Source organism: Brachyhypopomus gauderio, chromosome 2, assembly GCF_052324685.1.
Source record: "Brachyhypopomus gauderio isolate BG-103 chromosome 2, BGAUD_0.2, whole genome shotgun sequence".
Lineage (NCBI taxonomy): Eukaryota > Metazoa > Chordata > Actinopteri > Gymnotiformes > Hypopomidae > Brachyhypopomus > Brachyhypopomus gauderio.
Window position 1 is genome coordinate 9,879,180 of NC_135212.1, and position 14,544 is coordinate 9,893,723.

Below are 14,544 nucleotides of genomic sequence, written 5' to 3' on the forward strand. Positions count from 1 at the left end.
TGATTTGAACAAGGATATGAAAGCCAGACTGCACAGTGCATCACTGCACATTAGCCAATAATCATTTTGGAATCCATTTATGGTCTGCGTGTTATCCAAAAGGGGAGAAACGGCTACGGCAGGGACCCATTAGATATCGAAATTCCAGAGGGTGTCTGCATGTGAATTTAACAACGTAAAGTATCCCTTCGGGGAACAACAGCAAATACCAAAGACTTCTAAACACGGCCTCTGAACACTCAGAGCTAGGGTGCCCCAACAGCATTAATCCACCAACTTGTCGCGTTGTTTGCCTCTGGTAGAGTCAGCTGCCCATTAATCCGTGCAGACATTTTATAAAATGTACAACAGCAGATCTCACGTTTGTCTGACAAGTAATTTTTTTAAACAAGTGGAACCGTGTTAGTGCATCAGGAGAGGGCCGCCTATGAGCAGCACCAACCCTCAATGGGATTTGATCAGCCCCCTTTATGGAGGCTGAGCCAACATGGTATTAGCTCAGCTCCCATTGTGATGGGAACCCATGGCCCCTCCCCTAAAAGGGCGGGACACAGTTGTGCCCAGCTCTCACAGAGAAAATGAGGTCTGAGAGCTGCGCGACTTTACACACACACACACACACACACACACACACACACACACACACACACACACACACACACATCCCTGATATTATGTTAACCACTCTGAACCCAAAGACTGTGAAGCATTGTGGGTGACGGCAGAGAGAGGCTCTTTTGGAGAGAGAGTGGATTAGAGAAACAGGGTTACCAGTGGCTGGGAAGGGCGGAGCCAGGGCCACGGGTCTAATCAGCTTAGTCCTCTGCTAGACTGAAGCAGGCCGATGCTCGCGCTATTGGCTGTCAGTTTGATTTGCTGTCAGGCACTTCGCCTCCTCGGTCCCGCCCCCTGCCACACACAAAACCCCTCCCCCTCTTCTCTGACCTTTAGGAGCATTTGTTGGGCTGGCTGTTTTTAAACCTAGCCTGTCTGTCTTTCTTTATCACCTGAATCGGGTTTCATTTATCATACACTCACATTTCCACTCATGACTGTAATTGGGAAAACCAATAAGAAAGGGTCACAGTTTGAAGTGGCTTTAGTGATTTAAGTGATGAAGACCAAACACCTGTCCTGGGGGATCGGAGCGTGTACACAGGACTGAAGACCTTTGCATTTAAATGGTTCTTACTTAAACAGGATCAGTGCTAAAGATCAAATTAATCGTGTGTGTGTTGTGTTTGTGTTTGTTAGGGATGGTGTGCTTTTTTGGCATGGATCCTCTGTGACTGACATTACTGTTGATACGTGAGGTCATGTTCCGAGTTCGTGTTGCCATGACAGCACCCTGCCTGATTGCAAAATGTACCAGGCTGCCATGCTGGTCCCGGTGTGCGTCTGTGCGGGTGAAGCAGAGGTGGGGTGTTGTGGATCGGGGTTCAGAGCTGGTGAGGGCTGGCGTGATGTACTGGAACACTACCCAGGAGCAGCGGCGAGCGCTCACATGTGCTTCCCAGGCCAAAACAGCACACTGCTGTATTTGCATTAGAAGAACAGGGAAGACAAAGTGTATTATATGAGCAAAGTCTATTATAGAGCTGTTTGATGTATTATCACAAAGCAAGATTCAATGTCTAATGTAGTGTGTGTGTGTGTGTGTGTGTGTGTGTGTGTGTGTGTGTGTGTGTGTGTGTGCACGCACTCACGATGGACACTCTTTTGCCTTTTTATAATTCCAATGGCAAATACTCAATGAAAGAGCAGAAACAGAGAGACATATAAGCCGGCTTACCCCTTACTGAGCACATCACACACACACACTCCCTGTATGCGGCAGCCATATACACGTTCAGACAATGCCTCCACACAAGAGACCTAACTCACAAACAGAAGATCAGATTGGTGGAGTCATAACGAGTGCTGTTTTGTGTGCGTATATGTGTGCGCGCATGTGTGTAGAACTGTTGGAGTTTCCATTAAAGAGATATATCAAAGCTCGAATCCCGCTGGGCAGCCAAGTGAGTGTGGAGACAGCTGGATGAATCTTTCAGTGGCTCATCATCTTTCTCCTTCCACCTCTCTCTCCCTCTCTCTTTCTCTCTCTTTTTCTCTATCTGTATGTTTCTCCCTATCCTCTCTGATGCTCACGCTCTCTATCCAAGTCCCTCCCTCTCTCTCTGTTCCTCTCTTTTTCGTTCCGTGCACACACACACACACACACACACACACACACACACACACACTTGCAATCTCTTGCTCTAGTGCTCTCTAGTGTCTCTTTTGGATATAAGGTAAATTATCATATTCCGTGTTTTGAAGATTTAGGATGCTTTTGAATATTTGAAATTGTGTTTTCTGTTCAAGATGTTATTGCATTTTAATATAACTTATTTGCTATTTCATCATGGAGTGAGGCCTCGGTAGTACAACCATGTTAAAATGCAAATTAGTGATGTTTAATCTGACAACCGGTGGCTAAAGAACTGCTTAGCAACTCGCAGTCTTAACTAGTTGAGTTATTGATTCAAATGTGCTACTAGGCTCTAGTTCAAAGAACAAATGTCAGGAGTGTATAAATTGTTTGATATTGTTTAGTATAATTTGGTTTTGGGTGAAAGACGTGCCGCTTATTTTTTTCTGTCTCTGATGTTTGAATTACTTTAAAAATGTGATGATTTTTAAAAATGATTATTGATAATGATTATTTCAAAATAAAGCTATAATTTACTTTGAAATATCTTTTTCTTTGTGCAACTATCTTGACATGCCTGATTTTATTACGTTCTGAGATAATATTAAGAGAAAATGGCAACATTGTCTAAATGGTGTAACCATAAAAATGCAGCACCAAGAATATAAGTTGTTGAAAAAATATGTAAAGACATTCTAAACAGCCTTTGAAATACACTGGAATAATCTTAAACAAGTATTTTTAAAAATCAAATAATAATAGAGAAACATGGCAGTTCTGAATATTTCCATTACAGTTTTTCTCAGTCGATTTGGTTCATTTCTCAGATCAGAATTGAAATTCTCAAAACTGTTCATTCAGTCTCCACATCTCCTTGTCACTTGTGCACATCATAATTGCATTTCTCATTGTGTTTCACATTTTGCAAATGCTTTTGTACATTTTGAAATGGACATGTACAATTGTCTGTTGTTTTTTACATTATCAATTTGCTTATGTCATGTTTATCAAAATGTGTTGTACAGATTGTCTGTTGAATCGTCTTACCCCCCAAAACATTCAGTCTTTAGGTCATCGCCTAGGTCATTATATGCAAAAGTGCTGAACATGTCATAATCTCTAAGGCATCATTTTACATTTATTTATTTAGTTTTTTTTTGTTACATTTTGGTAATTTATCCTAATTTGATTAAATTGTTTGCAAGTGAACATTCAGTTACAGTAAGAAAGGGAATTGGTGAAGGCTTAGATCACCCAATGATCTCAACTATAGGTCAGAGGTGCGTCTCATGAACCTTTACTGTAATTGGCAAACATTTATAGATGCTAAACATCTATATCACAAAGTCTCATAATGGAAAGACAAGGTCATGTATAGGGTGAACAGTCAATAGGAGAAGTAAGACTGTGGTGTAGAGGGGTAAGACTGTGGTGTAGAGGGGTAAGACTGTGTGGTGTAGAGGGGTAAGACTGTGTGGTGTAGAGGGGTAAGACTATGGTGTAGATGGGTAAGACTGTGTGGTGTAAGGCTGAGGGGACAAAACAGTGAAATACAGTAAGGGCAACAATTGTGGACCATGTTTTACATGTAAGTCATGGTCTCACTAAGGCTGAAGCTGGTTGCAGCCGAATATTGGAAGAACAACTGTGTCTTCAATCGTTCAAATACTTCATCGAGAAAACGAGTGTAATTCAGAAATGTGCTCTCTGCTGTAATGCTGCACATTGACATACATTCTGACATGTTACTGTATTCAATTTCTTTTGCATTTTTGCATTCTTTTACCATATAGGATATCAAGACTAGCTCATAGTGGTAGCAGAGGTTCCATTTTCACACAGCAAAAGGAGGCTGTATGTGCTCAGGTTGTTTTGAATGTGTAGAATAAGTTTCTAATTTTGCAGTTTTTCCAGTCAGTCAGTCTTTTCTGAATTTCACTCAGATTAATTTTTGTCAACAAATTGCAGTGCGAACAATACCGTCAAACAATATTGCTGTACAAATTTGATTCCAGTCCAATTTCTTGCTATCAGTCTCCCACATACAGTCATGTGTAACTTTTTTCCATGTAAGTTTGTATGTGTGTAACATGTATTTGATATACCACAGTATGTGCAGCGTTCTTGAAATAAAAAGCTTAGCTAGTTTCCCTCAGAATATACAGTCTACACTGACTGTGACTTATAGTTGCACTGACAACATGACTAAGTATTTTGACTGCCTTGTTCATAGGCAATGGCACACAGACTAGATACTCTGATGGCACTGACAAATTGAGTGACCTAAATATTTGATTTTGGGGCAAAAACAAAGAATTTTGAGTGAAGTATCTGCTTTTGCAGGTATTTCATTGAGTTTTGATGTTTGCACTAACTGTTTTGAAAAATGCACTAGTTGTGATGCCAATTTAAATCATGATGTGAGAAATGAACCAAATCGACTGAGAAAATCTGTAATAATAAATCACTTATTTCATCTGTATACATATATAACTTCTAGAAGGCTGAATTATTTAATACTTGTCATGCTTTTTTGGTTACACAATTTGACAATTTAATGTGACTGTGATTCTTTAATTGGTTAAAAATGGTAAAAATGTCATTTAAAATGCTATGGCAACAACAGAAATGCAAACTATACATCTAAACAAACAAATTATTTTAACTTGTTTAAAGCATATTTGTTATTTGGACGTCATACTAACCCTTATTTGTCACTGACCCTTATTTGTTGTTTTATGGCCATTTCACATTTCTTCTAGGTATCAGCTTTGAAATGATAAAATCCTCCTGTGTTTCAGAAGTATTCTAGATCAGCAGTATCTGTGTAACCTGCTGTGCTGGTGAGGTGGAGGATATTTTGGCATTTGGAGCATGGCATTTTGGAAGTTGCACTGGATAAGAATATCGGCTATATGCCAAAAGATACATAAAGAAAGGATCTTCAAAATTATAAGCCTTAATCGTCTCTCTCTCTCTCTCTCTCTCTCTCTCTCTCTCACACACACACACACACACACACACACACACACACACAGATATTTGGTTCCACATACAATAAACTAATCAGAAACAGATATTCTGAAAATGTCTAACATGATACAGACCATCACTTCATTGCAGAGGTTAAAGTTTAAGGATAGGAAGATCACTTTGCTTGTGTGTGCGTAATAAGTCTCAACAATACAAACAACACCAGGGTGGCTGGGTCTGAGATGGAGAGAGAGAGAGAGAGAGAGATAAAGAGAGAGACAGAGAAAGGTGGAGAGGGAGAGAGAGAGAGGAGAGGGAGAGGGAGAGAGCAGGAAATGATCATAGCAAAGTAATGCTGACTTCCTGTAATTGTTGCAGCTCTCAGTGAAAAACAGGTGTGCATGCATGTTCATTTTAAAGTCATTTATATATTTATATGCCATGTGTTGGCATCTACCTATATGTATCTATATTTGAATTTCTAAGACACGTTTGGTTACGCCATTTGGTCTAGCAATTTAATAAAATGATAGAGAAATTGACATCTTTTGGTATTAAGTAAACAATGTGTGTGTGTGTGTGTGTGTGTGTGTGTGTGTGTGAGTGAGTGAGAGAGAAAGAGAAATTTAATTATAATATATTTTTACAGCCTCAATTTAGTCGAGGTTATTCCAGTGATCTGCAACCTGATCTTCGTGTCTCAACAAGTCTTGTATTTAACAGAGAAATTGATCTCGTATTAGCGTGGAAGCCAAATCTCAACCAACATTCCTCTATCAGAGATCAGTATAAACAATCTTTGTCTTGCTGATATAACCACCTAGTGGCTGTGCGCTCGCGTGCGTGTGTGTCTGTTCTCTATTATTAACTTTTATAAAAGGTGACTCGAATGCTCACTGCCGTAAATATGTAGTGTGTGCCGTGAATATTCATTTTAGTGTAGCGCAGCGCTGCTACTGGACACTTGCACCACTAGACATTTTTCTGTGCATGTATTCAGAGATTGAAGAAAGGGGCGGAATAGGCGGAGTCTTCTGAACCTGCTTTAACTGTGGTGAGTTCGTGATTTCTTTCCAGGGCACTCAGCGTTGGACATTGTTGTAATTGTAAAACAATAGTTTACAATACGCTTTCTTAGTATGTAGGGTATTATTGGGAATCAATATACGAACTGAATAAAAGTCAGTGGATAAGATGCACGACAGGTTATTAGAACGGAAACTAGTACCTTGTTATAACGCACGTTTTCGAATAGCTTAAAGTACAACGAACTGATCTGTAGAGAAGAAAAAAACTACTTTATTGTAACCCGATGGAGGAGAGCGCCAAGCCCAGGACGATCGTGACCAGCAGCAGCAGCCCGTACGTGGAGTTCGACAACTTTTCCATCACCTCCGTGTCGTACGACAGGCGCTTCCTGCAGAGCGCACCTGGTCTCCTCATCATGCTAGAACTCGTGAGTTGTCGCCTTAACGTTGTCGCCTTGACGGCTGAACCACTGTGTATTTTCTTGCATTGAGAAATTCGGACTTTTATGTTCAGTCCACGGGCCTCTGCTCTTACTCTTTATCTTACTCACGCGCTATCGGTGGAATTCCTGAGAGGAGAATGGCGCTTTGTGCAGGAGACGCCGCGCGCGCCGCAGGACCCGGTTGCTACGTTACCACAAAAAACCCAAACACCACTATATCGAGCATTACTCCGAACTTATAAAGCTGTATGGCCCACTGTGTGAACGTGGGAAGGTTGTTGGTTTTGCATGACGCTTCTTTCTTTCTGGGTGCTGTTATTTCCTTTGGCTGATGAACGTCTTCCAGATGCGACATCCGTTCTGCGCGCGAGGCCTCGCATTACTGAGGTCATTCTGCAGTCGCTGGATACGCCTGTGCGTGCAAAGTTATTTGTCTAAAATAGACCTACACACTTTCGCAGTCATGCCTTTGCACACTGAAATCAATGAGAAACTTTTAAAGTGGCGCTCCAGTGTTAAAAACACCAATGAACCTGCAGCGACTAAGCAAATCGAGTAGAGGAGGATGGCAAACTGTCACGCAACCGTGCAAACTCTCGTGTTTCAGTGCAGTCATGTGAGAAACACCTACCTCCTCTCTAACTGAGTCAGGAGGCCCAGCTGGAAGACACACAGCACTGCTGATGTTCGATCCTACATTCCCAGTGGGGCAACTGACTCAGTTGATCATGTATTTTTGTCCTTTTATATTTACAATATACAGATTTGTGTTATATATATATATATATATATATATATATATATATATATAGAGAGAGAGAGAGAGAGAGAGAGAGATAGAGAGAGAGAGAGAGAGAGAGAGAGAGATGAGATGAGAAAGAGCAACCAATGTTCTAACAGTTATCAATACTTCAGATAATTAGACTATTTAAAATTAGTGGTGGGAATGTGTTCAAACCTGTTGGACATGCTCCCTCTCCTGTCAGGTTCTGGGACTACTGGTGTGGACACTGATTGCTGGGACGGAGTATTTCCGCTTTTCTCCTTTCGGATGGGTGATGTTTGTCTCTGTGTTCTACTGGGTTCTCACGCTCTTCCTCCTCCTCCTACTCCTCACCAGGGCACACACACGGATCCCACAGATTCCCTGGGTTACTGTGGTGAGTAGGGTAATGGTAACCAGTTTATATCGAGAATTTTAAGTGTAGTGATGCATTAGGTTGATATATATAGAACCTATGTAGCATGCTGAGGTTTTGTGCGTAGGCTGTGAAGCCTTTATGAGGTGTTAAGCAGAGGACCAGGCACAGTGTGCTGAGCTGAACACAGGGTAAGCCTGAAATATGTGATGAAATCACTCACATGATGATCCAAACACAGGTTAGGTTCAGGACCAGTAAAGTTAAACCACTATGCAAACAAATCAGGCACGGAACATGCAAAAGAATGCAAACAGAGAACCTAGGCATAGAGCCAGAACACCAGCTCGAAAACACGAGACCAAAGACTTCACAAAGGTAAACATTAGGGATAACCAGACACGGGTGAACTTAACAAATGGGGAATTGGGAACACGCAGGAGGATTATGGGCAATGTAGTCCACAGGAGGTAGGCTTGAGGCTACAGGTGTAACAGAATTTGATTTGAGGGCCATCATGGTGATGTCACCTTGGCATGTTTCAGCCTTCTGTCGTAAAGTAACAAACTCACAAGAATGGTGTGGTGATAAGTTGCACTTTAATACACAAAATGATACAGTACTAAGTAGCATACTCAATGCTAACCAAATAAGTTAAACCATCAGACAATGCATTCACGAAAACAGACTTTAGTAAAAGATAATAATCATGGTTCAAAAATAAAATATAAAGCTGAATAATTATTTTTGTAAACCATGTACTAAAACTTTACATAAACATGAATCTCAAATGTTATGTTAAATGACAACTCGGATGCAGTGACAACCAATTCAACCAGTAGCAATAGTTAGCCAGCTTGGTAACATAACATTGCGTTTTTGTATGTTTGCCACTTACAAATTGTCAAACACACACACACACACACACACATAGTTATCTGGTGCTGGCATACAAAAACAATAATTTCACTTATCTGTTTACATTGAACAGATGGCAGTAGTGTGACTTTATTTCCCATGTCCTGTTTAAGGTCCTGGTGTTCAACTGCAGTGCCACGCTGCTGTACCTGGTGTCTGCTGTTACTGAAGCCACACTGGTGGGATATGGAGTCAAAGGTCGCCATGACTACAACAGCTGGGCAGCATCCACGGTAATCCAGCTAGGGTCAAATGCTAAAAGCCTGATTATGCAAATAATGGATCTTAACCAATGCATTCTAATCTGATTTAAAATGATTTAAATTGTTCGTCAAATTCTTGGCTTTAGAGTAGGCTAACAGATGCTGCCAAAATGCCATCTCCACACTTCCAAAGACCATTTTACTTTCAAGAAATTGTGCCATAGATAAATTAATGAATTTAATGTTATCACGTAAGTAAGGCTTTTTCGTTTGGTATTTTAATGCACTTTGCCAAACGTTTAATTATCATCATTTATGTATTAGCACGCCGCTTTAATCTCCAGTTATCCGACTCCATGGCTAGAGCAGCATCTTTAGTTACAGGACTAAACAAACGTGTCTGGAAGTACAAGGCAGAAGTGAAAGTGTTATTATTTGGGCAAACTAAGACTACTTTCTCAGTGATCATTTAAGCAGCAACATGAAGAAACGCATTACTACTTAATAACTGCAGAGCACTCGTAATCCCAGACAGATTTTAATATAGAAATGTTCTATCTATAAGGTCTCGCTATAAAAATTACATTTATATAATAAGTTGCTATTGCGGAATATTTGATCTTTTTTATCATTACGCGGTTTTAAACGCTGCCTGTGTATGGGAGGCAAATTTTATGCCGTGGCAGACAAATAAAAAACAGAAGTTTTAAGATTGAAATGCAAGCAAGTCTTTTTTTTATAACCCACATATTTTTTCCCGGTCTGTTTTCCAGTTCTTTGCCTTCCTCGTGTCTTTGAGTTACGCTGGCAGCGCGGTCCTCAGTTTCAGATCCTGGCAGAAGAGAGACGAATAGTGCCAGCAGCACCATGTGGACCGAACCATGCGACTCTCTTCAGTTTACTCATGACAGAAACGAGTGAAACCTTGTGCCATACATAGTGTTGCTTCCATGCGATAACAGTATCTTCCATTTCATCCATCCCAGTTTGAAAATAATTAATTTCTTAGGCATTGCGATATTGACATTGATTTATTTTCTGAAGGGAAATGATGTTGATTGTTCTGATGTGATTTCTTTAAAAATAAATCACCAATATGCATCACCTAGGCTGTATTTCATCTGCTGTTTTCGTAAGGGGCCAGGAGCATTATTAAATTAATATAATTCCATTATTAAAGTTAGTATAATTCCGTTATTAAACCCCGTGCTCACTGCATCATATTATTTACTCTACGTATAGTTCTCATAAAATAAAATATTCTCTTGAGTCTGTAATGAATTTAAAAGCCTCAGAAATGTCAAGGGAAATCACAAAATGAAAAGAAACCCTGTAAGAGCGTCTTCACGCCAGCAAACCAAGGACATACAAAGGACAAAAGTGCGGACAAAAATATTAAGGTTTCACGCGTTCTCTATTTATGTAGACACACGGCACATGAATTGTAAAGGAAATCTGAATCACCAGTATCGTGGTGGTGAAGGCTCTATTGCCCCAACTACTGTGTGTAAGGAAATATTGGAAATGTAGAATCACTGGGCATTTTTCACGTAGGCTACATCTTGACACTCAATTCACATAAAGAAAAATAAATACAAATGTAACAGCTAACAAATGCCATGTACTTCAATGGTGGAAAAGTTTTGGGAGTCTGCTTTACCGTTTAGATTTCACAACAGAACCTCGTGAAGTGAGAAGCAGGATGCGACTCCCCACCAAGTTGCTTCCTGCAGTTCTTGATGCAGGAGATAAGCATTCATAAGCTTTAAGAAACATTTATAATCATTCATGAGCATTTTAACGAATTGTATTTTTCATTTTCTACAATTTATAAGCAAACGTACAAAACAAACAAAATAATAACGAAAAGTCGACTTAAAAAATATTAGCTTGCTTTCAAATAATTCCATTACTTAAATAACAGAATAAAGGGTTTATGGTGGCTTTTAAAGAGCTGCTCTGGAGTGTGTATGCATGTGCTTTTGTATTTATATGAAAGGCCAGCAAGCCATAGCAAAGATCCCAGTTTTTAAAGCAGCCTAATATTACAGTGTGGGAGTTTGCCTGGGCTCTGAATCCCCATGTAAGGGTCTCCCTCATATACAGTCAATGGTCTCCCTTCTCTAAAAGGGGGTCAGGTGCAAAGGGCCCATGGCGATGTGGGACCTCCAACACCAGGGGGCGACACTGTGCCACCACAGAAGCCGAGAAGACTGGGGAGGGGGGGCACTGTTATAACCTGGGTCAAGGGGGTGAGCGGATGAGCTCTACGTCCGTTCTGTCGGTGAACACAAACGACGTGGACGATCACAGACCATGTTAGATCGCATGCAACCTCACTGCGGTCTTACATGATCTAAATTAGAATACTGTCTTGAAGTTGTCATTTAATTTTGACTTAATCTACTGGTATTTTATGTTTTTAGATAACTTACCTCCACATTAGTCACTAGACAAAAAGATTTGAGTGAAGTGTGTAGCCTACTGCAAAATCTTTGATTGAGCTGAATTAAACATTTAGTTCTCGCGGTTTCTCAGGTTGTACTAATATCAGTGTCAATAACTGTGTCAACTGCATACCACTCGGAAACTTTGCTAGGCATCGTCTAACACCGTGAACTATATGTAGGAGCTTTAGATACATACCACTGCCACCTACCGGTCATTGTAGGTGATGCCTGTCTTATTTTTAGGATTTAAAATATCACATAGTGCGTCACCATATAATAAAATTGGCAAACTTCAAATATCTAACTATTTCTGTTTACACAGGCTACAAAGTGGAAAAGAACGTGTTAGACTGAATAGCAACAGTATATCTGGATGCATGTTCCTCCAGTATCTCCAACAGCATGGTAAAGCTCCTTTGCTTGATAATTAACAGAGGAACCAGGAAAAAAGAAAAACATGGACAAATATTAAAAAGGTGATATGAAGAAATAGTTCACATACACAGCATGTGTTGCAAGGGATATTTTCTGAAATAAATTTATTATGAAGGGAATACAGCTACTGCCATAAAAGAAAAACAAACCAAAAAAAATGATCAGAAAATGCAGTTGTAGATAGGTAGGTTACAAAATTATCTAGGGGTGGTGCCTTTTTTGAAATGTTCATAAGGGTGAGGGGCGGGGCGTTACAGATCTGAGCTCAGTTCTAGCACTGTCCCATTGTAATGCGTTATACTACATCTCAGCCGAAGGAAGCAGGTCCTTGATCGGTGGGAAAGGGGAGATTCAAACCACCCCCCCCCCCCCAATCACTGGTAACCATGGCAGCCATTCTAAAACCGTCGTGCCATGTCTGGAGCCCCAGAAAGCCAACATTAGTGCAGAGAGCCTTCACGGGCATTCATCGGGGAACAGGACAGATTGAAGGTGTGTGGCCCTTCTCTTCAAACCAGCAGACGGGCCTTTTGACTTTTACTTAAGCGTGCCTTTTTAAACAAGAACAGAAAAGTTTTCCATTTTTATTGCACTTTTTATCAGCAAAAATCACGATTAGATATCTAGAAGTATTAGTGTAAATATTTGCAGTTACACTGCTGACAGTTAAAAGTTTACGGCGTCAGTTGTGAATCTGATAGTTTCCTTGGTTTTTGCTTGTTTAATGAATATTTCAGCAGCCCACATCTGTGGAGTATGACAGTAAACCCGCCTCCATTGCATCTCCTCACTATAACTCGTCACAAACCCACTCCACCCCCTCACCTAGCAGCATATGTGCAGAATGAACAAGGAGCAGCACGCTAGCTAGTCTCACCAGGGACGTAACCAGGTCATTCTGAGGCTTTTCATACTCTCACGGACTAAAACACACCCAAATAAAAACAAAATGGTGACATGACATGACACCGTTGTGTGGAGACTGTAAGCAGTGCACCTTGGCCTTCTCCGCTCCATATACAGGCCACAAGGAAGAGGGTCGTTTTGCACACATAAGACAAAAGGCAACTGTTTTAATGCTGGATTCTTATCTTTTTGGGTGCGAGGGAGGTGGCGTGGTGGGGAAGATGGTGTCCAGAGGAGCAGGTTTTCCGGAGGTTTTACGTGGCTCCGGTGGGGGGTGCGGTTCTTTGGCGGGCAGTCTTCGGCCGGTGTCGGGGGGTCGGAGGTGAACTGCGCTCGCTCTCCGACCCGGAGGGCTCTGTTTCGGCCTGGGGGGAGCCCGTGTCCCCAACTAGCTCTCGCAGAAATTTAAACTTGGACAGGAAGAGCTGCCACACCACATACCAACCTGCAAATAATTAAAATTTTAATTTGATTATTAAATTACTATACTGTTTCATCATCATATGTTCAGTTGTTTACCACGATCATTCTTTACTCACTGTGGATTTTAAGTGGTTTAATTTAATCTGATATGCTACTTAGTACAATGACAATTAAAATATACAGAAGCGAAAGAGGAATAACTGTTTCAAATGGCATGTTTTGATAAATGTTAATGATTTTGTTTTTAAAAAGATCGTCTTCCACGGAAACACAAGGAGGCAGCTCAGTCTGGGCGACAAGTAGATGAAGTTTCTCCACCTGTCTAGCGAACAGAAACAAAGGGATGTCTAGGCAAAAATCTGTTGTGGAGGAACATTTATTATCAGACTACTGCCCCAAGGGAAAACTGCTTAGGAAAACAATTTCTGTACGGGATCTTATTAAAAAGGTTGTTGGAGAGCGTCTGGATAAAAAAAAAACAGATCAGACAGTCTGGAATCTAGAGCACGGCCCGGGTTATCTAGTTATATCTAAACACATGAAAAGTACTTTGGGTGACGTTAAATAAGTTGCTTTTACACTTGGTTGTGGGCAAGAACAAAAACAGCTAAACGAAGAAGGAAACCCAAAGGTTCTCTGACAAGTGTGTGCTGAAACCAACCTGCTGACAGTCATAAATCGGCCTATTTTTACATTTTGTTTTTCTCTCCTGAGCTGCCCAGTGTCCAATCCTAATTGAACTTTAGGATTCCTGACAATCTTGTCAGTTGAATCCTCCTCATTACACAATAAACACATTTTTATGCCAGATTAATGAAAAATGTAAACTATAAACACACACCGAGACTTTTGCACAAGATACATACCGAAAACCATAAAGAGTAGGACGCATACCAACGTGGCCACAATGACCAGCACAGTTAAGCCCAAGCTCTGCCACATCTTCTCTCCTAAAGAACAAATGCAGACGGTGAACTCATCATGCAAGTCAGCCAGCTAGCCAGATCGCGCTGGTTACTATTTCGGTACGATTTAGCGTGAACTATTACACTTATTAAACAAAAAAGTAAGTATGAACAGATGCACAGTTGCACAGCTACAGTTGATGGTAGCTAGCTAGCAGCTGGGTTAGCCCCTAACTAGTTAATTAGCCGAAATAAACATACTGTTGATCAAATCCGCGCTTCCTCACGGGATTTGGCCGCTGCCAAAAGTGACGGATACCGGATCGACGTGTCATTGACAGCCCAGGCGTCTCCGTTACCTACATAATAACCACACGTAAACTAATATTTTACAGCAAAACCGAACTGCAGTGAACAAGGAGACTCTGAAGAGGTAGCTGGACCGGAAACAGTGGTGTGACGCTTTGGTTTATGGGTAACGTAGTTTCACATACACAAACACATACGCACACACGCTCACTAATGCTACA

General features: G+C 40.8%; 2 protein-coding genes across 3 annotated transcripts; one reads left to right on the plus strand and one right to left on the minus strand.

The window, feature by feature from the left end:
• The first annotated feature begins 6,224 nt into the window (after positions 1-6,224).
• Positions 6,225-9,999, plus strand: LOC143487091 (CKLF-like MARVEL transmembrane domain-containing protein 8). 2 transcript variants are annotated; one of them, XM_076986402.1, is made up of 5 exons: positions 6,225-6,620; positions 6,982-7,049; positions 7,756-7,795; positions 8,806-8,925; positions 9,669-9,999. In XM_076986402.1, the coding sequence occupies exons 1-5, from the start codon at positions 6,477-6,479 to the stop codon at positions 9,747-9,749; spliced, it is 453 nt and encodes a 150-aa protein (XP_076842517.1). In that variant the 5' UTR covers positions 6,225-6,476; the 3' UTR covers positions 9,750-9,999. The 2 variants fall into 2 exon arrangements, with proteins under 2 accessions (XP_076842517.1, XP_076842516.1); XM_076986401.1 differs by lacking the exon at positions 6,982-7,049 and having other exon boundaries at positions 7,622-7,795.
• Positions 10,000-11,867: 1,868 nt separating this feature from the next.
• Positions 11,868-14,476, minus strand: smim13 (small integral membrane protein 13). Its single transcript, XM_076986403.1, has 3 exons — positions 14,276-14,476; positions 13,976-14,059; positions 11,868-13,131 (listed from the first exon to the last, which is right to left on the minus strand). The coding sequence occupies exons 2-3, from the start codon at positions 14,049-14,051 to the stop codon at positions 12,941-12,943; spliced, it is 267 nt and encodes an 88-aa protein (XP_076842518.1). The 5' UTR covers positions 14,052-14,059; positions 14,276-14,476; the 3' UTR covers positions 11,868-12,940.
• Positions 14,477-14,544: the final 68 nt, after the last annotated feature.

Coding starts and splice junctions, on each gene's coding strand:
- LOC143487091 (XM_076986401.1), top strand. CDS start 6,477: ATGGAGGAGAGCGCCAAGCCCAGGACGATCGTGACCAGCAGCAGCAGC. Junction 6,621..7,621: donor TCCTCATCATGCTAGAACTC/GTGAGTTGTCGC, acceptor CTCTCCTGTCAG/GTTCTGGGACTACTGGTGTG. Junction 7,796..8,805: donor AGATTCCCTGGGTTACTGTG/GTGAGTAGGGTA, acceptor GTCCTGTTTAAG/GTCCTGGTGTTCAACTGCAG.
- smim13 (XM_076986403.1), bottom strand. CDS start 14,051: ATGTGGCAGAGCTTGGGCTTAACTGTGCTGGTCATTGTGGCCACGTTG. Junction 13,132..13,975: donor CCTACTCTTTATGGTTTTCG/GTATGTATCTTG, acceptor AATTATTTGCAG/GTTGGTATGTGGTGTGGCAG.